This window comes from Propithecus coquereli, unplaced genomic scaffold (assembly GCF_000956105.1).
Source record: "Propithecus coquereli isolate 6110/MARCELLA unplaced genomic scaffold, Pcoq_1.0 Scaffold80, whole genome shotgun sequence".
NCBI lineage: Eukaryota > Metazoa > Chordata > Mammalia > Primates > Indriidae > Propithecus > Propithecus coquereli.
Window position 1 is genome coordinate 7634996 of NW_012154174.1, and position 27226 is coordinate 7662221.

The 27226-nt window shown below is 45.0% G+C and overlaps 1 protein-coding gene across 4 annotated transcripts; it reads right to left on the reverse strand.

Annotated features, from left to right (window-relative positions):
* Positions 1-25682, reverse strand: SEC24C (SEC24 family member C). Of its 4 annotated transcripts, none has more exons than XM_012663267.1 (24): positions 25540-25682; positions 23512-23711; positions 20808-20943; positions 12054-12226; positions 11128-11499; positions 10683-10819; positions 9370-9438; positions 7948-8059; positions 7589-7716; positions 6289-6427; positions 5960-6075; positions 5664-5788; positions 5334-5525; positions 5018-5111; positions 4692-4808; positions 4137-4307; positions 3338-3434; positions 3087-3232; positions 2711-2849; positions 2442-2560; positions 2166-2345; positions 1709-1900; positions 1385-1474; positions 1-1227 (listed from the first exon to the last, which is right to left on the reverse strand). In XM_012663267.1, exons 2-24 carry the CDS (start codon positions 23681-23683, stop codon positions 1087-1089), a joined length of 3357 nt encoding a protein of 1118 aa, XP_012518721.1. In that variant the 5' UTR covers positions 23684-23711; positions 25540-25682; the 3' UTR covers positions 1-1086. The 4 variants fall into 4 exon arrangements, with proteins under 4 accessions (XP_012518721.1, XP_012518722.1, XP_012518725.1 ...); XM_012663268.1 differs by having other exon boundaries at positions 25516-25566; XM_012663271.1 differs by lacking the exon at positions 11128-11499.
* Between the last annotated feature and the right edge of the window lie 1544 nt (positions 25683-27226).

The window sequence follows — 27226 nt, forward strand, 5'->3', positions numbered from 1 at the left end:
TGGTTACATCTTAATTTATTTCTTTACAAATTAAAGATGCATTGAAAAATAAACCAATGAAGAGAAATGAGAGGTCCAGAGCAGGGGCATCCCAGGCTGGGAGCAGGCAAGCCTGGCCACCATCAAGCCTAGCCCTTGTCCTGCCCCAGCCAGTTGGGGTTGGAAGATAACTGTCAGCCACTCAAGTCAATACCAAAGCCCAAGTGGTGTCCTGGCGGGAGAGAACAGAGAGCTCCAGCGCCTCTGCCTCTCTCCCCAACAACCCCCAGCTTGTGTTTCCAGTGGGAGCTCAGAGTGGGATGTGAGCTGGCTCTGTGAGGTATTGCAAGTTGATGACCAGGCTCCCTACAGAACCATCCAGTGTTGAGGCCTCTCCAGATAGAAAGGAGGCTGGTATCTCTCCCAGGTTTTAATATACTTTGCAACTCAGTTCCCAGGCTCATTCATCTCTGACAATGTGCCTCTACCCATGGAGTGAGCAATCATTGCAGAGAGAGTGAGTGCAGTGGAAACAGAGAGAGAAACAAACCACCCTCATTAACTTTGATTTGACTGTGACTTCCAGGCCCAAGAACGACTGATCACTTTTCTCTTCGCCACCTATGGTCTATACCCCAGCTCTTGTGCACCTGTATGTTTTATCCCTAATATAGGAAGTTGTGATGACACTGAGCTGAATAAGCCATCCCCTGTAGTAACCCTGGGATCCCCACTCTTTCCTGCCTGCCCCTCTCCTCTTGGAGGCTGGTCCAAAGGGACACAAAGTATTGCCAGGGTCTGGGTGCCTCCAAACCCCCAACACCGAATCATATACAGTGAACTGAGAAACTACATTCATTACGACAGGATTAGCAGGAAAAGGAGGGTAGAATGAGGGGATGGGGCACCTTCCATCAGCAGGACATGACAGAGTGGTAAGATACTTGAGCCCAGAAAGAAGGTGTCTCCTTATATCTCCCCCTCCCCCCAAAGAGACTGAGGTCGGCTTACATAACGTATAACGTATGGAACTGTCCCAATTTCTCTGTCGTCCTGGGGTGCTTTCAGGAAGCTGGCCTGGGACCCTATGCCATTTACCCACTTGCTTTAGCTCAGTAGCTGCCGAATCTCCTTGTGCATATGACAGAGAAAGTCCACATAGGATGCTCCCCCACTCAGGCTCTTGTCTTCCACCAGGAAGTGCTTGAACAGCATCTCCAGCTTGTCCTCCTGTTTCACCACGATAAGCTATGGCCAGAATGCAGGGTCATGAGGTAAGGCCAAAGGAAATTAAACATGCCCAGCAATCTTATTATATTACCCAGTCACTTATTCATTCCCCATCACCCCCCTTCCAGGTGAGGACTTGTCAAGGTACGAAATCCAGGATGCAGATCAGTGTTACCTTCATGTACCGTGATCTCTGTGCCCTTAAGCTATCAATGAGGTCTCGAACCTTCTTGGACAGTGGATTATCCAGAATTGGCAGAACACTCTAGAACACAAAATTCATTCATCCTTATGGTAAGGTGCTCTGAGTTCAGTCAAGATGGCGCAGCACAGATTTATGCATCATCTGAAACTAAGAAGCCTAGGAAGAATGGCAGCATCCTCCCTTCTCCCCAGGTATTCCCTGACATCTAAGAGTAGCACACTAACTTGATTGGCTCCCACTCATTTCACAAAGCGTACTTCCACACCCGTATTCTCCTTGACTCCCTGCCCTCACCAAGCCACTGGTGATCTGACTGAAGGAGGAGACGCTGAAAAGGCTCTGGACAACACCCTGCTGGACGCTTGCTCCCACCCAGAGGAAGAGGTTGAGCCCATTCTCCAGCAAATACACATCCCCGTTGCTTAGCCGCTCTTCAGATGCTCGAACCGCTGGTGGTTCAGTAGTACTCTCAATGGGAGACTTTGTCTAGACAAAAGGAAGGGGGCAAAAGGTTACCAAGGACTATAAGATAAGCTTGCCTCCAACCACACATAAAATTCAGAAAGCTAAGTCCCCACACACCACCCCTTCTGTGGTCTTAGTAACTCTCTCAGTGTGAGAATTACATCAGATTATGTATATAAAAACAAATTCATTAGTGTCAGACACAGATAATATTAACCCTTCCTTTTGTCCTTCTAAAAGGCCCTTTCCTCAGTGCAATGTCTCATACTCCAACCCTCAATCGCACCAACGGTAGGAGCCGAGGGTAGAAGAAGACATTGGTCTCAGCCACATCCATGGAGGTAACTAGCTGTCGGACATAGGCACGATCATCAGTAGTGACTTCAGCTCCAGGCTGCAGGACATCACTCTTCAACACACAGTTCAGGTAAACTGGGAGTAGCTTCATGCACTCAGGAAGGATCAACTGAGGAGGTTATCAAAATAAAGTCGATGCTGAGAAATCCTTCTCAAATGCAAACATTTGTCCCCCTATCCCCCGCTACTAATATGCTTGCCCCACCTGTCCTGCAGAGGAGGGGCTGGCACAGTTCTTTCTGTAACACGCCAGGATCTGGGCACACTGGGTGATAAGAGTGTCACGAACAGCCTTCACAGGACTGTTTAGGACTGCCCGGTATGCTGGATGGGAAAGGGAGATACACAGTCACTGGTCAGCTGCCCATCACATATGCCTTCCCATGGCCACACCTACCCAGGCATGTTGAATCACTGACCATCCTGGATCTTTCTCTCAGCCCCAATCCCACCCTGCCCTGCCTCCGTCCTCACCGAACTTGGCCATGTAGTTGATGAGCGTGTCAGTCTCACAGTTTCGATACATATCAGCCAGCTGGGTGCAGCAGTTCAGGGCCAGGTTATGAATTCGGAGCCGACGCTGCCCTGCACAGCTGGTGTAAAGCAGGGCACACTAGGGGAAAGGGGAAAGGAGAAAGGAGGAACTCACACTCCTCCCTCACAAAGGCCCTCTGAAAAACTGCCCCTTTGCTATGTTACAAACTAGAAGAGAGAAATGAGCCACTCCCCACCTAATCTCTTCTTCTAGTGCTCTCTACCCACTCCTCACCCTTTCTTTCCCTACAGCCTGTTTATACCCAGCAAATGACACCTGACACTTCCTCCCCAGCCCCTGCCTCCCGCCTGTCACCTGCAGGAGGGCTCCACTCTCTTCATTGAGCCGATCATCATGCTTGAACTCCACAGTCACCGTCTTGTCCCCATCCAGCCCAGCCAGCTCCACATCTGTTGTGTTGCTCATGTAGAAAGCTCCAAAGAAATCTACAGCACGGATACCTGAGGCCACATGGATAGGGTCAGAACTAAAAGTATGACAGGTGCCATATATGGCCTCCCTCCTAAACTTAGCCCCCCACCTGCTCTTCCGCAACTAGGACTGACCAGTGCTTGTCCGGACCCGCATCACAGCATCAAAGCCAACAACCTTCTGGACATCACGACGCAGATCACTCAGGAACCGTTCCTGGTCATTCTCCACCTGCAGCCACCCAGGCTCAGAGTCACATCACTGACTATGTAGCTCATCCTGCAGACAATCTCCCTGTACCTCTTTCTTTCACTCTACAGGCTGCTTCATCATAAGGATAACACTGAAGATGATAATAATGATGTTGACAATGATAACTTTTTTTTTTTTTTTTAAAGAGACAGGGTCTCGCTCTGTTACCCAGGGTGGAGTGCAGTAGCACAATCATAGCTTGCTGCAGCCTTGAACTCCTGGGCTCAAGCAATCCTCCCGCCTCCGCCTCAGCCTATATTAGCTGGGTCTGCAGGTGCAAACCACTGCACCTGGCATATACGGTGATAGCTTTCAAGCACTTACTACGTGCCAGATGCCACATTGAGTGCTTTACATACAATGATCTAATTCTGTAGACAAATCCTAATTAATAAGTATTAGTCCCCATTTTTACAGATGAAGGAACAAATGAGGGAGTAATTAAGTAATTTATCCTAGGTCGTGTAGCTAGTTATGTGAGGGGGCCAAAATATCAACCCAGGACTGATTCCGAAGCCCATGCTCCTAACTGCTATACACTTGGGGCTCACTTCTTTATACTACATGGTCTTCTCTTCCAACACTATTCCTATTAATGAGCCAGTGGCTAAAGAGCCAGTCCACATGTAAGAAGACATTTCCAACCCTGCTGCACCTGCCACCCAGAATCCCACAACATACCTGAAAGCAAGCATATTTGTAGACAGAGCCACCAGTGAGCTGGGGCACAACAGAGAGCGTCGCTACATCCACATACTGATTAGGGAAGAGGAAGAGATCTACACAGCAGCCTTGGGCCACACACTCTTTGGCCAGGGTCTGATAGGCACCTGTCTGAGGCTGGAACAGAGTCTAGGGAGAAGGAGAAGAAGATGCTCAAGTATTTCAGCTCTTCCCTATTTGAGAACTGTATATGTAATATGGGATATTAAAAAACATGTAAGACTTCAGATCTACTTCCTAGGAGTTTGCTATAGTAGTAGAAAGTTCTCTTAAAAAAAAAAAAAAAGAGTCTACCAAGATGGTAGACTACTATGGATGGTAAGTGAGACAGGTGACGGGGTAGAGAGGTGTGGCAGCAGTGGAGAAGGTTGGCAGTCACAGATGTGACATATGAAAGGGCAAAGTGTCTGGTCCTAGTTCCCATCAACAAAGTTAAGAGTATGGCATTTTGAAGAGTCCCCACTTTCCTCTATAACGGAAAGTCCTCCCCCAACCCATCTTCCAGTCCCACACCTTCTCCTTGTCTGTGTTGATTAGCTTCCTGTCATCTCTGTTCTTCAGTTTCCCCGGGGCCTCTGCCATGGGCAGTGATGTGTGGAACAGAAAGAGCTTCCCTGCACACTCAGCAGCCTAGGAAAAAAGAGAGAATTACTTGTTCATTCATTCTTTTTTCATCCACTATTCATTCATCCCTTCCCTTGCCACATATTAAGCACCAACTATGTCAAGACAGGTTAACTACTGGACAGTCATTAATCACTGACGCAGCAGAGGTTATATTCCAGAGAGTAAGATGGTCAGAAGTGAGGAAGAGGAAGTTGCCAGGGACTCAGCCTTACCTTCAGAGCCTCCATCCCAGCTTGAATAACTGGGGCAAATACTGTCTCTGTTTCCCTTGTGTCTGCAAACATTTCTGGAATCTGATCCAATAAGCTGAAGAGACAGTGACAGGGAACAACCAAAATTGCTACAGATTCCAGATGCCTCAGTTCTCAATTCCCTGATGAGTCATGTTGCCTCCAGATGCTGACAACTCCTGAGCCACACTCCCCGGTCCATCTACTCTCCAACCCCTCCGCTCAACTCCCTGGCCTTCTATGATTGCACTCGTGCCACCCCCATGCCTTCCCTTTACCTCCACAGTCTAACTCTTACCTGGTGATGACTGCCCGAGACTCAATGACATTGACCAGGAAGCCATCCAGCAGTGGCACAAACATGTCAGCCACATCAGATACAACCATCATCTGTGGCTGGGCCAATGAGCTCTTCACATTGTAGAAGTGGAGCACCTTATTGTAGGTGACAAAGCCAACGCGGATTGCTGACTCTTCTGCCCCGCCCTCCCTGTAGAAGGTGACATTGTTACCCAGACCTGCCACCTTGTCCACCACCCACACTTCATGACATTAGGCTCTATCTGTCCAGTCAACCCAGACACCCCATCACCAACCAAAGGAAGCACCTTGGCTCCATAACTCTCACCTAGGTAGAAAGTCTAACAGTGATTTGAGCTCCTCACAGAGGAGCCTAACAAGACCAGTCCTGATGGCATTGTAGGAGACGTCAATCATGAAGATGAAGGCAGGAGGGCTGGGGAACTTATTGTTCTGCAGAGGAAGGAAATGTTGGGGGGAGAGGGGTATCAGTAAGCAGGCCAGTTGCCTAAGGGGAAGTCAGCATCAAAAGGGACAACAAACGGGTGAGGGAAATGATAACAGCAATTCTTAGCTGTCTCATTATCCTCCACCCACTGCTCCTCCCATGCTACCTTCCCTCACCTTGCAGTAATCTACAGTGGCCAAGAATTCATAAGAGCCCAGGGATAACTCAGGACGGTCATAAGCATCCACACGTTTGCCGGTATGATCCAGATGTTGAAAATACTGGGGGGGAACTGTGGGGAGTATGGCAGTGTGTTACTCAAAGATCCACTCTCAATCTTAGTATGTCTGGCTCTGGCTGAAGTCACTCTACTGCCCCACATTCCCATGTGTGCCCTACTCCCCCAGCTCCTGAAAAATGGACCCTATCTATCTAACTGGAACAAGAACATGAAGATGCTTTCAAGACCTTCCCCCGCCCCAAATCACAGCTTCCGTGAACATACCATCGTTGATACAGCTGCAAAAGCAGCACTGGAAGCGCCTCCCTCCCTCGATGAACTGCATGAAGGGGCACATGTATGCTTTGCAGCGATTGCAGCGCAAAGGGCCAGATTCCCCATGGTCCACGACATACGGTGAAGCCTAAGGAGCAAAGGGGAGGGGCTCAGACATACAGGGAAGCTACAGTAGGTTCGGACATGCACCAACAGATGAGGAGGGCAACCTGAAGGGAGAAGGGGCGTGGCTAAGATACTGTGCCTGGGGAGGGAGTACAATGGAAGGGAATGAGGACAAATGATGAGGGTACTGATCACAGGAAAATATCCCTAAGAGTCTAAATTCTATAGTTTCCTCTTTCTATTCCCCAGCCCCAGAACTGCATTTCTCATTGAAAGAGAAGACGGACTGTGAAACTGGCCATACCAAGCCAGAGGCTGGCAATGGGCATATGAGGAGAAAGCTGATATTATCTAGGATTCGTGTTTCTGGCCCCATCTTCAAGCCTCTTCACTCTTGCCCTAGGGATCTTGACTTCTGCTTCCTTCTCTAACCAAGTATCTATGACACTTCTCCTGCCCCATCCCTGGGATTCTGTGACACCTACTGATGCTCCAGGCAGATGTCACCCTGAAGATAAGAGACCAGTGTCCAACCATCCCCAGTGGGACGCAGAAAGAAATAGAAAAACACACAGAGGGAGCAGAATATAAACTGAGCCTTGAGCTTCCAGTTACAGAGAACTCTATTTAGATAAGTGAAGCTTGAACATGAGGGTTTCCTACCAAGGCCTGGTGGAACAGCTGTCTAGCTCTCTCTTTTCATGCTGATGTCAGGTACTGAGGTGACAAATCAGAGCCCAAGCCAGCTGAGGGAAGAACTACTGGATCCTAATCTACCTTTTCTCTTATATGATGTCCTAACATCCCTAACCTACCTGGGATGACACGTAAGCATTTAAGGAAAAAGTAGAATGATGTCCTTCTCATCATCTGGGGATGACTATGATATGAGTGGTTCTTACACTCAGCTGTCTTCTCCCCTATTAAGCTGGTCCTCCCTCTTTTCATATTGTTTATTTCCTCTATGGACCCTGTTCCCACCCAGCAACTTCTTGGACTTTGCTCTCTTCCCTACCATACGGTCCAGGGATGGGGCCTGGGATAGAAAGCTACTAAAGCTACTCTCCCCTCTTGCCCAAACAAGATGTCTTCTACTGTGACAGCCAGAATCACATCTAGGAAGAAGCTTTATTCTCCATCCTTCCCTTCCTTTCATTATACCCTAGCCCCTTCCCTGACTCACCTCCTCTGGGGGCAGCCTTGCCAGCGGCTTGATAACAGCTGCCAGGGGCACCTGAGCCTGCTTAGCCATGTCAGACGTGCAAGGGATATTATAGGATGTGCATCGGATGTATCGGGGACTTGCATTCCCTGAAGGAGGAGGTAGAAGACTTGAGTTAGATCAAAGAATCCCTCCAGACACCAGGACTCCATTGGGGATCTACCCCATCACCTCTGCAAATGCTAGAGCTGATGGTGGTTTTCCCCCCTAAGAAGGACTGGGGGTAAATGGTCTTTGGTTCAAGACTGACAAAAGCCCCATCCAGATCTAATAATCTTGAAGAAAAAGCCCCTGTAGGGAGGAGTTAATACCCTTCTCACCTTGGTCTTTTACCAGGAAGTTGGTGGTGACTAAGGGTGGCACCTGGCCCCGTACTCCAGTAACAAATGGCTCTGTACCCCGGTTGTTCCTGTCATCTTCAATGACCTGAATCTGCAGGGAAGAAGTGAAATGAGTGTAGTGACAGAAGAAAAGGAAGTGCCAGGTCCCAGAGTGCCGAGAAAAAGAAAGGCTAGAGCTGCAGCACAGAAACTAAAAATTTGACAAAAACACCCCATGCACCAGGCCTGCTGTCCTCGGGAGAGCATATAAAATGCTACAACGCCAATCTTCCATTCTACAGCACCAAGATACCGGGCAGGCAACACTGAGAATGGGCTACTTTATGAATTACCCCAACCCCCAATCAATGCTGAGCACCCTTCTATTCCTCCCATTCCAGGAAAGCTCCAGCTCTGGTCACAAATCTTCAGACATGATTAGATTCCACTCCCCTGCCCCATCAAGCCTTCCTCCCTCCTTTCCCCAAGACACATTCTGAGTTAGAGCAGGAAAACAGACAACAGTAACCACGTATAAATGAATCTACCTGGAATGACTCTACACTCAGTGAAATTACAAGGGACAGGGTGAGAAGAGAATTAAACAGCCAGAAATGATCAGGTACAGTGAGGAGGGCGATGCTGCCTTACTTTCAGGTAAGCATCAATGTGGATATGTGGGAGGAGAGAATAAGTACCCAATTCCTATAGCTCAGTCCTCAGTCCCCCACATTGTGACAGACTCAGTGAAGGGGAAAAAAAGGATTTGCAATGCTAGTAAGACCCTTATGCAGGGTGATGACCTTTGGTCAGTTACTTCAAGATAGGTTTGGTAAAACCAGAAAAAGTAAAGGGCAAATAAGACTCTGTATCTCATAGCAGAAACGTTGAAGTTTAGAAATATATCAGAGTCAAAAAGACTCTCCAGATGAGAAAGTGGCCCACACTTTCCCAAACCAGCAGTCCCTTCTCCTGCAAGAAATGCCAGTTTGGGATACCATGTACCTGTACATAATTAGCCACCTACCCAACTGCTTCTCAACAATAGGCTGTATACAAATCAAACCCAAAGTGGAAGGATTTACCACTCAACTTTGTCCTGTTCCATCACACATCACATGCAGGCTCCTGGAGGAGGTAGTAAGACTAAAACCAAGATTAACATGCCACCTGGCCCACCCTTAGAGCCTGACCTTCTACCACCCCATACTCAAGGCACTGCTAACAGCTTGCTACCTCTTCTTTACATGGCGACTTGAGGCATGGATATCCTTTTAGCTTGTAAAAGTAAGGATCTAGAAAGGCTAAGGGAAGAGAATGGAGAGGGATGGACATGGTGGATGAGGTGAAGATGAGGTCACAGGCATGCATGGATGGCACTAACAAAGGAATGACACACACACACCCACCCTCTGCACTTACTGGACTAGGGATGGCATCAGGGTCTATTCTGTGCCTGGTTTTCTGCTGAGGAGGCAGCTCATTAAGTTGCTTTTAGTGTTTTAATAATAAAGGCAGCAGGGGAATACAGGGAGGGAGACAAAAGAACAAGAGGCAGATGTTACTTCTCTCAACCCTGATGAGTTAGACATGAACAGCTGGAGCCCAGCTTACACTGCTGAATCAAGTCCCCTCTAGACATGAAATTCCAAGTCTTTCTGGCCCAACACAGAGGCTTTCATGGCTCAGACTATGATGTAGAAAGTTAAGGGAAGGGGCCAAACAGGAGGCAAGCAGGGGTTATATAGGGAGGGGCTGAAGGGAAGAAATCTTAAGGAAGAGGAATGTTCCAAAAGGCCAAACGTCCCATCTAAGGATGCGTCTTATGCTGAAAGAAGCCTCCCCTCACAGTTAACTAGAATCTCCTTCTCACTGAAGGAGGGGAAAAGAAGAAGGGGCTGCTTAATCCTCTCGGGTCCCCCTTAGCCAACAGGCTCCTTCACCTGGTAGTTCCCCAAAGGAAGAGGGAAGAGAACAGAATGGAGTATGACAATGGCTAAGCATGGTGAGGTAACCAACGTAGGAAATGTTACACAGACAGAACTATAAAGTGACCCCTACTTGGGAGTACAGTCCCAGTCTCTATTCTGAGCCTGATAAGGAGGGCCTGAGGATTCTGATGGCTCTAAGGGTGAGATTCACCCTCTTCCTCAGAGAAGTTTCCCCAGGGGGACTTTACACACACATTGCCCTCATAAACTGTAGATGATGCCTCCCCAGCCACACAGCAGGAGCCTACCAAACAAAAGTACCAGGGGCTTCCTCCTAAAACTGTCCAGCTAAGAGCAAGGAGAAAACGCTGAAGCTCTCCTTCTCTTGACATCTAATATTAGAGAATTTCCACCTGCTCTACCTATTAGGAAGAATGCTAGCCTATTAGATCTAAGGGGACAAGACCCAGCCACTACTCCACAGAAGGGCAAAGGTTACCATGCTATGTATGTCCAACAGTGACAGAATGCAGCCCTCAACCCACAGCTCTACTGACACTGATCACTCTTGGCTTCCCTTCCCCATCCCTGACCAGCTATGGAGTAAAACTGTCCCCAAAATACTCCTGGAACTTCAAGCTCTAGTTAAAAGAATCAAAAATCACATCTAGATTCTAGGCCTACAAGATGATGAACAAAAAGGGAAAATCATCAGAAAATGCTAGGCAAATATCTCATCTAGGTTGACCTGCTTATCTGGCAAACACAAACCTCTTCCCCAGGACCAGGTAAGTATCTACTCACAGGGCTTGGGATGGCATCAGGGTCCAGGCGCTTAGGAGGCAGAGGCTGAGGAGGCCCAGGCTGACTGCCAAAGGTGGCTGCTCCAGGATAGGGGCTTCCATAATTAGGCTGAGGGCCCCGGGCTGGTCCAAAAGAACCTAGAGACAAGGGTACAAGGTTGATAAACTCAAAATCCCCTCCCTATCTCGTAAGGCCTTGGGAAAATGACTAGATTCCTAAACATAGAATTATGAGGTACACTAGTGCCTGGCAAAGCCATTCAGAGAAAGACCACACTTTGAACTATGAGAAAATAGACTGTCTTATAAACTCCACATCCTAATAATAATACCCTGAATTTGTCCACTTAGTTTACCATTCAGCAAGCAATACTAAAAACAAAAACCAAAAAACATCTGAATAGCTGAAGCCTTTGGCTTTTAGCCAGACTTTGGCAAAGACTCACCATTTTGTTGCAGCTGATAGCCTGGCTGCTGGGGAGAGTGCATAGGTGGTGGTGGTCCCGGGGGCCCAGTCATTTGGGTGCCAGGGGGCAGAGCTTGAGGAGAGGGTGAGGACACATGGTTGGGCTGGCTCACTGGGGGCCCTCCAAAACCCTGTCCAGGCAGGAGTGGACCAGTCACTGAAGGCATCCGAGGACCCCCTGAAGCTGGGGGTGTGAAGCTGGAGGCCTGTGATGGGGCAGATCGCTGGGGAGTCTGGACCCCAAGATAACCTTGGGCCTGGCCAATGGGAGGAGCCTGGCCCTGAGGATAGGAGCCATACAGACCAGAGTTAGGGAAACTTCCTGAGGCTGAGGCCAGCGATGTTGGTGGGCCTAAGAAGTAGAAGAGGTAGAGTCAGAAGCCCAGTCATTCTGCCTCCTTGTTCAGTAAATCACTTCCCTCTCCACACAAGAGGGGCAGGTATGACTGTCTCGTCTTCTGGGGCTCAGAAGCACAGGAAATAAAAGAGATTCAAGTATACCTCCAGAGCCTAATGCCTCTGAAAAGAAGGGAACAGTATCGGGCCGGGCGCGGTGGCTCACGCCTGTAATCCTAGCTCTCTGGGAGGCCGAGGCGGGCGGATTGTTTGAGCTCAGGAGTTCGAAACCAGCCTGAGCAAGAGCAAGACCCTGTCTCTACTAAAAATAGAAAGAAATTAACCAAACAAAAAAATATATAGAAAAAACTAGCCAGGCATGGTGGCGCATGCCTGTAGTCCCAGCTACCAGGAGGCTGAGGCAGGAGGATCACTTGAGCCCAGGAGTTTGAGGTTGCTGTGAGCTAGGCTGACGCCACGGCACTCATTCTAGCCCGGGCAAAAGAGTGAGACTCTGTCTCAAAAAAAAAAAGAAGGGAACAGTATCATTCTGTGGTCACAGCTACTTACCATAACCCATCCCTGAAGTGGGAGGAGCTGGGGCCACAGCACCACTGATCTGCATTCCAGCCAGCTGTGTGGTCACCTGTGCACTTGTCGGGGGAGGGCCATAGGACTGAAGCACAGCTGGCTGGCTGACCACAGGGGCCAATGGGGACCCAAATGGCTGAGACCCAGGTAGCCTGTGAAGATGAAGAGAAGGAAAGAAGTGACTGGTGGGACTGGGACACCCTTTGAAGTTAGCAGGAGCTCTACATCATACAGGAAGCTACTTTGTTTTGCAGCATCTTACTCTCATCCTGAGCTCTTTTATGGCTTCACACTTTGGTGTATTTGCAGGTAAATTACATTCCTGATTATCTACACTGTGATTATTCATGGAAAATCTTGTTTTCCACTAAGTTCACTCCACAAACATATGCTGAGCACCCTCAGGTCAAACATTATTTTTTCTTTGATAGTTAAATTATTGCCACCTCTGCCTCAATTCTTTGTTGAGAAACCTCCTCAGTTTTGTGATCTGAAACCCTGAAGGAATTGAAAGGGAAGGCACACACAGGCACTTAATAAATGTGGGGTCAAACAAACACAATTTGATTATTTAACTTTTAAACCAAAGTATTTATTAGTTTATCCTGGGAAAGGTGTTAGAAAAATCTGTAAGATTGGAGAAGCAGCCCAGCAGAGTTTGGCATTCAGTATTAATCAGAATGATGATGCAGAAATGGACTACAGAAACAGGACATAAACTGGGTAGCCTTCCAGCTGGGTCTATTTAGCAACACCTTGTTACTTGGATAGCTATGCTGGAAACCTGCATGGTATCAGACAGCACGTTTAAATATAAATACAAAAGTCATTTCAATATAATTGCATACTAACTACAAGCACTGGTGTTTTATAGTGGTATTACTGCAGATGTCTTCAGCATAGGATGGTTTTTTTTGTTTTTGTTTTTGTTTTTTGCGACAGGGACTTGCTCTGTTATCCAGGCTGGAGTACAGTGGCATCATCATATCATCATAGTTCACTGTAGCCTTAAACTCCTGGACTCAAGAGATCTTTCTACCTCAGCCTCTTGAGTAGCTAGGACCATAGGCGTGCACCACCACGCCTGGCTAATTTTTTTTTTTTTGTAGAGACAAGGTCTTGTTATGTTGCCCAGGCTGGTCTTGAATTCCTGAGCTCAAGCAATCCTCCCACCTCAGCCTCCAAAGGTGCTGGGATTACAGGCATGAGCCACCACGCTTGGCTTGAATAGCTTTTTAATGTGTTCTTTGGACAACTGTATCTCTTATAAAGTACCTATTCCAGTATTTCCCATTATTTTTTCAATTGAATTGTCTTTTTCTTATTGGTTAGGAGTTCTTTATATATTGTGAATATGATTTCACTTGTTTACATCTATTTTATGTGTAAATATCTTTTTCTATTCCACAACTTGTCTTTCCAATATACTTTCCACTTAATGTCTTCCTCTCTGATTATGCCCATCAGCACAAAAGCATACAAACGTCTCAAAACAATAACCAACTGCAGTGGAGACAACCCAAATGTCTCTCAACAGAAGAATGGATAAACAAAATGTGGCATATATCCACACAACAAAATATCACTTGGTCACCCAAAGGAATGAAGTTCTGAAATATGCTACACAACACAGACAAGGCTTGAAAACCTTATGCTAAGTGAAAGAAGTCAGTTACAAAATATCACATAGTATATGATTCCACTCTTCTTTTCATCTTCCTTAGAGACAAGGTCTCACTACATTGCTCAGGCTGGGTTCAAACTCCTGGCCTCAAGTGATCCTCCAGCCTCAGCCTCCCAAGTAGCTGGGATTATAGGCATGAGCCACCACATCTGGCAATATATGATTCCATTCTAACAGAAGTCCAAAATAGGGGTTTTTTGTTGTTGTTGTTGTTGTTGTTGTTGTTTTTGAGACAGAGTCTTACTGTGTTGCCCGGGCTAGAGTGCCGTGGCGTCATCCTAGCTCACAGCAACCTCAAACTCCTAGGCTCAAGCGATCCTCCTGCCTCAGCCTCCGGAGTAGCTGGGACTACAGGCATGTGCCACCATGCCTGGCTAATTTTTTCTATATATTTTTAGTTGTCCAATTAATTTCTTTCTATTTTTAGTAGAGACAGGGTCTCGCTCTTGCTCAGGCTGGTTTTGAACTCCTGAGCTCAAACAATCCGCCCACCTCGGCCTCCCAGAGAGCTAGGATTACAGGCATGAGCCACCGCGCCCGGCCTGTTGTTGTTGTTTTTGAGACATGGTCTTGCTCTGTTGCCCAGGCTGGAGTACAATGGCATCATCTTAGCTCATTGCAACCTCAAACTCCTGGGCCTGCCTCAGCCTCCTGAATAGCTGGGACTTATAAGTGCATGATCCTCTCGCCTCGGCCTCCAAAGTGCTAGGATTACAGGCAGGAGCCACCATGCCCAGCCCCAAATAGGGAAATTTATAGAGACAAAAAGTAGATCAGTAGTTGCTTAGGGTTGGAGGTGCAGGGGAATGGAGGAATAGCTAAACAGGGATAGCTACTTAGCTAAGGGATATGGTATTTCTTCTTGAGAATATGAAAATGTTCTAAAACTGTGGTGATAGTTGCACATATCTGTGAATATAGTAAAAACCACTGAATATACTAAAAGACCCTAAATAGGTGAATTGCATGGTATGTGAATTGTATTTCAAAACAAATGTTTTTAAAAAATCCAACCGGCCAGGCGAGGTGGCTCACGCCTATAATCCTAGCACTCTGGGAGGCCGAGGCGAGAGGATCGCTTGAGGTCAGGAGCTCAGGACCAGCCTGAGTAAGAGTGAGACCTCGTCTCTACTAAAAATAGGAAAAAAAAAATTAGCTGGTGTGGTGGTGCGCACCTGTAGTCCCAGCTACTCTGGAGGCTGAGGCAGGAGGATCGCTTGAGCCCCAGGAATTTGAGATTGCTGTGAGCTATGACAACACCACTGCACTCTAGCCACGGCGACAGAGTGAGACTCTGTCTCAAAAAACCAACTAAACAAAAATAAACCAAAAAACCAAAGATCTTTTTTTCTAGGTTCATTTTCCTTTTTTCCTAAGTTTACCCCTTAGTAGTTTTTTCAAGTAGGTCTATACATGGTTTCAGTCTGAAAATGTCTTTATTTGCCCTCTCTCTGAATGAGGTACATCATTCTAAGTTGACAACTATTTTCCCGTAACGCTTTCTAAGTATTTTTCTACTATTCTGCTATCCTTTAATAGTCTCTATGGACTCTAATCAATTTATTTTCCTCTGAGAATCCCTTATGGCCTGAGTTGAGGGAGTATAGTTGTTTCACATTTGCTTCTGGAAGGTACTCCAACAGTACTGTCACCCAAGATCAAATTTTTTTAGAAAACCTTATTGAGATATTATTTCCATACCATTAAATTCCTCCTTTTAAGTATACCGTTCAGTGATTGTTTTTTGTAAATTTATAGAGTTATGTAACCAACACCAGAATCCAATTTTAGAACATTTTCATCACCCCAAAAAGAGTCCTCACGTCCAGTTGCAGTCCCAAGACCTTTTTTGTCCACTCACTGTCAGCCTCAGAGAAAACAGAACTCCTTATCTCGCTCTGCCAGTGTGCAGATTTTTTTCCCAGTCCGCTTGTTCATTGAAGGTGCAGCCCAGGTCCAAACTTCATAAACAAGTTCTCAATTGCAAATCTCCTCTCAGGAAAGCCCAAGGTACCCATCCCTCATACCTGCTTAACATATGGCCCTGGGTTCTCAAGATAATTCCACCCAATCCAAAGGCAAGCACAGTGTCAATTAACCACTCTCAATTTCAGTCCTCATTTGGTCTCTGGAACTTGAGGATCTCACTTTCTTTCTTTTAAATTTAACTATGCACTTAAAAAAATGTTTTGTTTCTATTCCATCTCTCCTTTCTACATGTTTGTTGCAGAAGGGTTTTCAGGATATATTAATCTACCACCAGTTGAAATTCTTTGACTTACTCCAACTAGGCAGTTTTCTTCATCTTTCCACTGAAACTGCATTTATCAATGATGTCAGCCTTGCCACATCCAATGGTCAATTCTTAGTCGTCATCTTACCTTTCAGCAACTGACACAGCTGATTATACTCTTGCCTTCCTGAAATACTCTCTTCACCTGGTTTCAGGATACCACACTCTCCTGGCTTATCTCCTACCTCATTACTGCTCTTTTTCATTGTCTTTTTTTTTTTTTTAAGAGACAGGGTCTTGCTATGTTGCCCAGGCTGATCACAAAATCCTGGCCTCAAACGATTCTCCTGCCTCGGCCTCCCATGGTGCTGAAATTATAGGTGTGAGCCACCACACAGGCCTTCTCATTGTCTTTTGATGGCTCCTCCTCTTCTTTCCTTTCAAATGTCCAAGTGTTAGTCCTCAATTCTTAATGCTCACTTTCTAAGTGATTTCATCAAGTCCCATGGCTTTAAATCCTATATCTAGACTGAGGACTCCCAAATTTTTATCTTCCGTCCTGATGTTTGTTCTGAACCACAGATTTGTATATACACTTGCTTATTCAACATCTCTACTTAGATAATATTCGCAGCTTTCTTAAAACTATAATGTCCAAAACAAAACCCTTCATTTCACCCCCCAAATCTATTCTTTCTCAAATATTCCTCATCTCAGTAAATAGCACTATTTACCCAGATTCTTAAGCCAACAGGCTAAGAGACTTCCAGAATTCCTCTTTCTTTCTTAACCCACATCCAATCCTATTGACTCCACCTTCAAAATGTATCCCAAATCTCACTATAGTCATCCCTTGGTATAGTTCCAGGATCCTCCGCAGAAACCAAAATCTGCAGATGCTTAAGTCCCTTATATAAAATGGTGTATTTCATATAACCTACACAAATCCTCCCTTATACTTTAAATCATCTCTAGATTACTTATAATACTTAATACAATGTAAGTGTTATGGAAGTAGTTATAAAACCCCATATTGTTAAAATTTTTTTAAATTGTTGCATTGTTATATGTTATTGTTTTTTTTTTTAAGAGATGGGGTTGCTATACTGCCCAGGCTGGACTCAAGCAATATTCCCACCTCAGCCTCCCAAGTAGCTGGGACTATAGTCCACCACCACACCTGGCTTAGTGTGTATTTTTTCTGAATATTTTCCATCCAAAGTTGATTGAATCCACAAATGAGGAACCCGTGAATACAGAGGGCTGACTATATTTTCTAATACCTCCATTACTACCAAATCAAGATTATCTCTTACCTGAACTACTGCAGTAGCCTCCCAATAGGATTCCCTACTTTTCCTTTTTAAAAAAAAAAAAACAAAAAACAAAAAACACAGATCCCATGGAGAACTACCTATTTTTACTCTTGAATCCAGCAAAGTGATCTCTTTTGTTTTCAATTTTTAATTATTATGGGTACATAATAGTTGTATGTACTTATAATGTACATGTATATTTTGATACAGTCATACAATGTGAATTAATCAAATCAGGGTAATTGGGGTATGCATCACCTTATCATTTGTGTTAGGAAAATTCCAATTCCACTCTTTTAGTTATCTTAAAGTGATCTGTTTTTTAAAACAAATATTTTTTTGAAAATTATTAGAGAATGGGGAGAGCATATACAAAATAAATTTTTCAATGTTTTCAGCAATAACATTGATGATCATGTTATTACTGTTGTATTGATTACTGTTGCGTGTAATAAAGGATAGAATAAATGAGAAATTGTGGTATATTCCAATATTCCATCATCCGCATGTCCTTAAGAACTAATATTCCTAGTATGAAAGAAAAGAGATACAGATGTAATAGAGAAAAGGTTAAGTAAATGCTCTGTAGTCTTGAATTTGAAGTACAAATATAAGCAAATGAGGTAGTTTATCTTTAATATACATAGATACATGTTTCTTAGCTCTGGTTACCTAAAAGGCCTAGAATATAATGAGTCCAGTAACAATGAGTATTCCTTGTGCCCAGATTATAGCCTTGAAATATCATTTCTCACTAAAAAAATAAGGGATTTCTTGGAAAAATGGCTAATTTCTAGGCTGGAACTACTAGGGTCATGTCAAAAGGACTCAGGAGCCAACCTGAACCTCAATGATGATAACTGCAGTACACTAAAACCCTTCAAATATATATAAACCTACATATTCATAACAACATTTAAGAGAGGAAGAGAGGTGGGCGTGGTGGCTCAAGTCTATAATCCCAGCACTTTGGGAGGCTGAGGTAGGAAGATCACTTGAGGCTGTGAGTTTGAGACTAGCTTGGGTAACATAGCAAGACCCTGTCTCTACAAAAAGAAAATTAAAAAAAAAAAGTACCTAGCATGGCATGGTGGTGAATGCCTATAGTCCCAGCTACTTGGAAGTTGTGGCAGGAATACTGCTTGCGCCCAGGAGCTCAAGGCTACAGTGAGTTATGATCGTGCCACTGCACTCTAGCCTGGGTGACAGAGCAAGACCCTGTCTCAAAAAAAAGAGAAGACTGGTCATGTACCGTAGATGACAGGGAACCAATCTGTTCCCTTGTAAACCAGTAAAGAAACGTAAAGAAGCAAGTATTTATTTTACATGAAATGCACAACTGGTAACCAAATAACAGATAATGAGAATTGACTATAATGGTATTCAAACAAACAAATGAAAAAGAAAAAAGAACTCAGTTATCACCATTTTGTACACTCCATGAATTAACATATATAGGCATTAAGCATCAACAACCGCTAACATCACAAAAAGATAGAAAGCAAAGCATTATGTGCCTTCAATAGTCTTATCCCAAACTACCCAAAGGGATCAAACCTAAGTCTGATACAGTCTCTGGATCTAAATGCCAATTTGCAGAAAATACAGAGGGACGAGAAACATGTTGAACTATAACATGAATATGCAACTAGAAGAATCCAGACTGTGTGAAAGTCTTCAGGCCAGTTGGCTTGTTTTCTTCAACAGATAAATAGTAAGAAAAAAAGCAAGGGAGAGGCAGAACCCATAAACTTAAGACACATCAAATTTTTTTCATGTGGGCAAAACTAAATCATGTTATCTAGGGATGTACATTTGAGTGTAAACTATTTTTAAAAAATCACAAGAAACTAGTTACTATAAAAGTCAGGATCATGGTTACTTATGGGGGGAGGGAGAGAGCAATGGTTGAATTGCGGCACATGGAAAGGATTCCTTGGTTGGGGGGCAGAGTTCCATTTCTTGACCTAGGTTGTAGTTACAAAGAAGTTACCTTTACCATAATTTACTAAGACATACATTTGTTTTGTATGGGTTTTTTTATGGGTTTCATATCACAATGAAAAGATCCACTACATAAACAAACAAATAAATAAATAAATGGAAATGTTTTTCTTCCAGCTTAAAACTCTCCAATGGCTTCTCACTACTCCTAAAATCAACTTTAAATTTCTTACTATGGCTTACAAAGCACTATATGATATGGCTCCACTAATGTTTCTACCTTGTCTCTTCTACTGTGCTCTAGCCACACTGATCTTCTTGCTCTTCCTCAGGGCCTTTGCACCTGTTGTTCCCTCTACTTAAGATACTCTTCCCTGGCCAGGCATGGTGGCTCACACCTGTAATCCTAGCACTCTGGGAGACCGAAGTGGGAGGATGGTCTAAGGTCAGTAGTTCGGGAGCAGCCTAAGCAAGAGCGAGACCCTGTCTCTACTAAAAGGTCAGGAGTTCGAGAGCAGCCTGAGTAAGAGCGAGACCCTGTCTCTACTAAAAATCAAAAACATTAGCCGGGCAACTAAAAAATAGAAACAAAAAATTAGCCGGTCGTTGTGTCAAGCGCCTGTAGTCCCAGCTACTCGGGAGGCTGAAGCAGAAAGATCGCTTAAGCCCAAGAGTTTGAGGTTGTTGTGAGCTAGGCTAACACCACGGCACTCACACTCTAGCCAGGGCAACAGAGTGAGACTCTGTCTCAATAAAAAAAAATAAAAACAAATAAAACAGCTTCCCTACCTCCTCACCAGTCTCAACATACACGCTGTGTCTTATAACTTTACGTATATTTGTCTACTTGTTATCTTGTATGTACTCCACTCATTTGCCTTATCCAGGCTTACATTCAATGCTAAAAATACTCATTCTGGACACCCAGTGAAAGCATCAGAAAGTGACTCTTCCATTACCACATCCCCTACCCAGTTATACCTTATTCTTTATTTACCAAAAACAAACTACACTCCAAGAGAGATGACTGCCCTCCTTTAATGAACCTCCATGCTAGGATGGGTTTATCGGGTCATGCACCACTGAAGTTTTCATGATTTATTTGGTTTTCCTTTGAGTATCTTTTGGTTCATAACTGGTCATTCCCAAACTTACCCAGTCAGTCCTACTAAGTGGCTAGTCTAAAAGAAAGGGGAAGTCAGAGGAGACATAAATAATCCTGAGGTCCCCTCTTCCCATTTCTCCCTTAGAATGGGTTCAGTAGGACTCTAACCATTATTAAAGATGTATGTCTGCTAACAAAAAAAACCTCAAGTTTACAGAAAATGAAGAATATGCAAAGGAACCCAGGTACTAAGATGGGTCAATAATCCACAGGGCTGGACATCAGCAGCACCTGTAACTTGGAAAAAAGAACAAAAAATACAAAAGGGTAAAGAAAAGGGAAAAACGGATCTGTAAGAAAGGCAAAGGGGAAAAAAAGGAAATAGATCCCCACACGTTCCTAACCTTTCCACTTTTCATCAGATCAACTTTAGGTTGACCCAAATACATACCTTTGCACCTGAACAGTGGAGCTTGGCCCATTCTGTACATCTCCTTGGCCAAACTGGCCATATGTAGCTGGGCCACAAGGGGCCTGTGCTGTTGAGGCTGGAGGTGCCCCTGAGGAAGGTGGGGCTCTTGACATACCTGAGGGAAAAGGACAGAAACTAAATTATTGGGAAATAACTTTCTCCTCCACCCTGAGCCAGGAATGCAAAGCAAGGATCAATAAGCTCAGACCTTCACTGACCCAATACCACAGCTTCAAAGCAAAAAGGACGGTATCAACATGCAACTGCAGCTACAGCAAATTCTGAACTCGGATGTCTAACAGAGGGCCTACATTCTCCTAGACAGGCATCCTAGAAGTGAAGCAGTAGCCAGAGCCACAAAAATGTAGGGCCTTCCTGTTATCACCATACACTCTCACTTAATCCAGGACAGTCTAATGTTCTTATCCTAGACAAAAAGTCAACACTTTTAAGGTAAAGATCTAACTCCAGAACTCAGAAACTTGGATCACATATGAGAAAGGTGCCATGGAAGATGACCAAGTGATATACTGAACTAGGTTTTAAAGAAAGGCAGCTCTTGCCAAGTGCAGTGGCTCACACCTGTAATCCCAGCACTTTGGGAGGCTGAAGCGGGAGGATCCCTTGAGACCAGGAGTTTGAGGTTGCAGTGAGCTATGCTCATGTCACTGCACTCCAGCCTGGGTGACAGAGTGAGACTCCATCTCTTAAAAAAAAAAGAAAAAGAAAAAACAAAGGTAGCCCTTGGGGAGAGTATTCTGCCACCCTCTTCTCCATTCATTCTCCTTATATTAACTATATCCATTTTAACCACTTCAAAGTATGAAAGCTTCCAATAGCACACGACTGAGAAAAGTATTCCCATAGGCTGGAGACCTTGTTTCTCCCCAACAGTTCAGTCAGGACAGTTGGCCTGTCCTCCCATTAGTGCTGTCACCTGTATGCTCACAAAAGCTGTAGTCCGTCCTTTCCAGTCATCAGAGCTGCCATCAAAGCTACTTCATCCTTCCCATATGAAATGCAGGAAGTGAGCAGTTACTTGGCACATCAGTTTTGAAATGTTCATGACCCCTGTTCAAAGAACTGTTTTTCATTTGGTCTGCCCTCAGTAGAGATTAAACATTATAGAACCTGCCTACAGGACCATGATTTCTAAACTTTCTCAATAACCGTGACAGAACCAGGTATGTTTTCCTCTCCATAACGAAGCTTTCTCTAGAGAGAATGCCAAACTCCATCTTTTTTTTTTTTTAAACAGAGACGGGGGTCCTTGCTATGTTGCCCAGGCTGGTCTAGAACTCCTGGCCTCAAGCAATCCTCCCACCTCAGCCTCCCAAAGTGCTGAGATTACAGGATTGAGCCACCGCATTGGGCCTCAAACTCCATCTTGATAAGTCAGGACTTGACAAAGCAGAAATGGACTCTGTCCAGTCAAAGTCCTAGCCCAGAGTACAGCTCTTCTAAAGATCTGAGACCTAATTTCGCCACTTCAAAAATTTTTTCACAGTTATAACCCATTCATTTCCCAACTCATACCTATGCCTCCTCCTTGGTGCCTTCTTTTTCCCATATCCCTTTATGGAATTCACTCCCCTAAAAAGCATAAAGAGGCCCGGCATGGTGGCTCACGCCTGTAATCCTAGCACTCTGGGAGGCCGAGGAGGGCGGATTGTTTGAGCTCAGGAGTTCGAAACCAGCCTGAGCAAGAGCGAGACCCCGTCTCTACTAAAAATACAAAGAAATTAATCAGACACCGGGCACGGTGGCGCATGCCTGTAGTCCCAGCTACTTGGAAGGCTGAGGCAGAAGGATTGCTTGAGCCCAGGAGTTTGAGGTTGCTGTGAGCTAGGATGACACCACTGCACTCTAGCCCGGGCAACACAGTGAGACTCTGTCTCAAAAAAAAAAAAAAAAAAAAAAGCATAAAGAGTCAGGTGTACCCTAAGTCCTCAGCTAGCCTAACCAGAGATCTGCTGTTAACTACTTTCCAAAAAGCCCCTCTGGATAATCTGTAGAATACCAGCTGGTCTTCTGGAAAAAGTAATGTAAAAGCCAAACACTAAACCTTAAGCAGCACCAGATTAGTCTTCTCTTATTGCTCTGATATTACAGAGCAGCTAAGAAGCAGAGGAAACTCACACAAAGGAAAAGGAATGATATCAGAAAAAGATATGAGAGGTACCAAAAGTCAGGCACACAAATACCACACTTTTCATCCATGAACTATCTCCCCTTGCCCCAGAGTCATTTATAGATAGAACCAGCAGTCCAGTGAGAAGCAATCTCAATATATATGAGCAACAAGTGATTTTAAGGAGACTTTAGGTCAACAGGAAATATTCAATCCTGGCCATAGACTCTGGAGGAGCTGTAACCACAACCCTTCCATTCAGCTCTGAACAATGCAGCAAGGTGAGGCTGCACCAGGTAACACCCACAGGAAGTGATCTGCCATTGAACCTGGAAGATGTGTTCCCACTAGATGTCTTAAGGCAGAAACACAGTCACCCTACCTAAAAGCAGGGAAGGGCAAACTGCCCACAGGAGTCTCAGTTAAAGAGACCCAGAATTCATGTTCCTCAATCCCAGTCACCCAAACTCTCCAGCTAAGGCAGTTTAGCTAGAGCAAGCAACCCAACCTGAAGACTTCTTTTCCTAGCTCAAAGGAAACTTAGAAACATACCTTGGGGAGGTGTCTGCTGATAGCCTGGTACTGGGCCATTGTAAGCTCCATAGGGAGTGGGGGGCGCTGTGGACCCTGGTTGCCCACCATAGCTGGACTGATGATACCCTGGGTAGATGGGCTGGGGCTGCCCAAATGGCGGCACAGGTGGAGCTGACTGGTTGACGTTCATTATGAAAGCATGCCCGATTTGGTCTCACCTATTAGATGAGAGAGAAAAGAGAAATTAGTCAAAAGGAATTTTCTAAAAGAGAGCAACTAATCAGGGCTGGAAGAAGTGATAAAAAGAAATTGATCATATCTGGCAGTGGTCAGTTTAATCATTCCCACACTATCATGGGTTTTTAGTAATTTTCTGCCCCAGCCAGTACCCAAATTACCTCCTAAAAGCAAGGGTTTTGTTACTCTGAATGTCATGTTTTGTCACTGCCAGGAGGGTATAAGTTTCAACTTCAGACAGGCCCACTGGAATAGAGCAGCAGTCTCCATTCCCCTGTGGCATGATTTCTAGTGTCTAGTCACAGGGAGTCCTGTAGCTGATGAATTACCATGTTACAGGCAAGTGAAACAATGTTCCAACTTTCCACTCATTCATTCCAGCATCCATTCATCCATTCATTCAACCAACACTGAGTACCCTCTAGTGTGCTAGTCATTTTAAATCACTCAAGCTAAATGTCTACAACAGATCAGCTATCATTTTTCCTCTTCAATGACAAAATTTAGAGTAACTGATTTAGAGTAATGACATTCTTTGGTTAAACTGCCATAATCCTTGCCAAGGCAGTGGACTTGAGCTAACAAGAAAAAAATAATAAAAATTAAATAAATAAACTGCCATAATCCAAATGCTACTCCAGCCCCAGTCTTTCCACCAAAAGAGTGAATGGACCTTAAAATTGAAGCATTAAAATCACGAAATGCAAAGGACACCTGAAAACTCTAGCAAGGCAACAGATTAGAACTGAATGCAGGCCAGGCACAAAAACCTCTTCATATAATCGAGGGAAGCAGTTCAAGAATCAGTGGCAAAGTTAGATTTCATGGAAAAGATCACTTATCCTTTCTCTCAAGCAGGAGACTGTAAGTATTCTGAATCCCAATGCACTTTTCCAACTCTCCTGTTTCTGTTTGCTTCCCTTATATGATTGTTATAAATCTAGGCCACCATCAAACTTATTACAATCTTGCTCAGCAACAGAGGGATGAATGAGGGTGCCTTCCTAGGTCGGGTCTTTCCAAGAAGAAAACTATCTGATCACATCTAAACAGCCTTATCATTCCAATAGACTTCCTGTAGACAGAAGTGGCCCAGGAAGCAGGAGCGCTCACAATTGGAACAACAGGCCTCACCCCTTTGCTAGGAAGGGCCATCTTCACTAAGAAAGCAAAGCTGATTCTAGACTACAACTCTTTAAACTCAGAGCCATCTCAGTAGCTGTTCTTCCAAATCCTAAACCTCACACAGGTCACTGACATTAAGCTTGACAGATGTCCCCCTTCCTTTATCGTTCTAAAGTCAGCGGGGAGGGGTAAGGAAAGGATCTTCTTCTCCAGGAAATAATCTCCTCAAACACACTCAAGAGCCTGGAGTCAGGGGGAAGTCTCGACTCTATTCTGGGTGGACAGCTGAGGGTGACAACCCTAGGGGGCGGGGCAAGCTTCCCAAAACTCTGAAAGTAGTCAAGCTGTGGAGGCTGGGAGCGCCGAGGATCAAGATCGGGAAGCCGGGACGCCAACTTCTAAGGCCACGATAAGAGAGGGGGCTGGTCTGTTAAGCATAGAGCCCAAGAGTCTTGCGCCCTTCAACGGGCTCGAGGCAGGAAGCGGGAGCCGGAATCTGGGCCGGGAGGCGAAGGGAGGGTCTAGGACCTATCCAGGATCGTGGATGCGTGAGGTGAGGGTCTCTTCCTGGGCCCCGCCCCCAGGCTCCTCCCTTCCTTCTGAAACCGTACCCCGATCTGGCCAGTAATACCCTGGCCTCTCCTTTGCTTTCCTACCCACCAAAGTCCCGATGCCACTCCTCACCCGGCTCCAGATCCAGGTTCGACTTCGTTCCTAACGTCAAGGATCCCAGGCTCCACTTCCGGTTCCGAGGGCGCCGTTGCGTCACCCCCGGAAGTTCCTCCCCCACGCTCCAGGGCAGGGCCACTACTTCTGCCACGTCTGCACTAGGCACGCGTTTAAGAACCCGGATGCTGCGCATGCGCCGCTGTTCTCTACCGTCATGGCCGCCCCAGGGAGGCTCCGCTGAGTCTTATGCATTTTCTTTTTTTTTTTTTTTTCTTTTTCAGATGTCCTGGTCACTTTATGGCCTCACAAACTGAGTTGCGATTAAAAAGGTTGAGTCAAACTATCTTTAGTAACGCCCCTCCAATCCACCTTTGTCGTGTTAATGACCTCTGATCTAGAGTCTTGTCATTTCCTGTTGACCCTTGACCCCATTGATTTCCGTCCTCTAGGTTGATTTCACCCATGACCTTTGCTGGTCATGAAATTTGCAGAACGTGTGGTGGTGGTAAAGGGCACTAACTCTGCTTTCTATCAGGCTGCATGCATGGGGAGTTCTGGTTCACTGGTTTGGACAACTTAATCTGTGCATCCAGTTTTTTTATCGGGAGGTATAAAATGGAGATAATAATACCCATCTAAGCTTGCTGAGTGGATGGAATTAGATAGGTCACATAGATTGCCTGACATCATAGTAAGCACTCAATAAAGATCAGTTGTTATTAACCATTTTTATACAGCACCTTCGTTTAGCTACAGAGGTGTACCACAGCCAAAAGATCTCTGATCTCTGTTGAAGAGCTATAGTTCCTGCAGCAGTTATTATTACCCCATTTAATTAATAAGAGTAATTGTAGATAACATTTGGAGGATTTTTTTTTTCATATACATGACCTCTTTTAAGTCTTTCAATACTATTTATTCGCTGTGAACTAAAATAAAATCGTAAGGGACCCACCCGCACTGGCTGACTGAATGGACCCCCTCTTGGCCAAGGGGATATCCTAAAACTAAATTGCCTGCCAGGAGGAGGGAGGTCAGACACGCCTCCTCATGCCCCCCTCCCTTCTTGGGGACATCCTTTGTAACCCATTAGCAGGCCTAAGGGCATGCAAGACAAACCTGCAGGTCCTCAATTTATACAACAAATATATGTCCAGTGGCTTGTCTCTGATTAACAGCTCCTTATCTTAATCTTATCTTAAAACATTCCAAACCTCTAGACAAAGCTTCATGTCTTTAACCAATTACAAGTCAAAGAATCTTTAAACCCCACCTGTAACCTGTAAGCCCCCCACCCCTCCACCCCTGCTTTGAGATGGCCCCCACCTTTATGGGCTAAACCAATGTATGCCCCCCACGTATTGATTTATGACTTTACATGTAACCCCTGTCTCCCTAAAATGTATAAAACCAAACTGTAACCCAACCACAGCCAGTCCAGTTGCTCAAGGCTTCTTGGGTGTGGCTCCAGGTCATGGTCCTCAAATCTGGCTCAGAATAAATATCTTTAAAATTATTTTACAGAGTTTGGCTTCTTTTCCGTTAACATCGCTTAATAATTTTTTGAGCACTTCTGTGTGCCAAGCCATGTTACAGGTTCTGGAAATACAGTAGTGAACAAAAGTTCTTGCTCTCATATTGTTGACAGTTCGTACTAGTTAGGCTGAGACACAGAATGGTTCATTCATTGAAAAATTTGTAC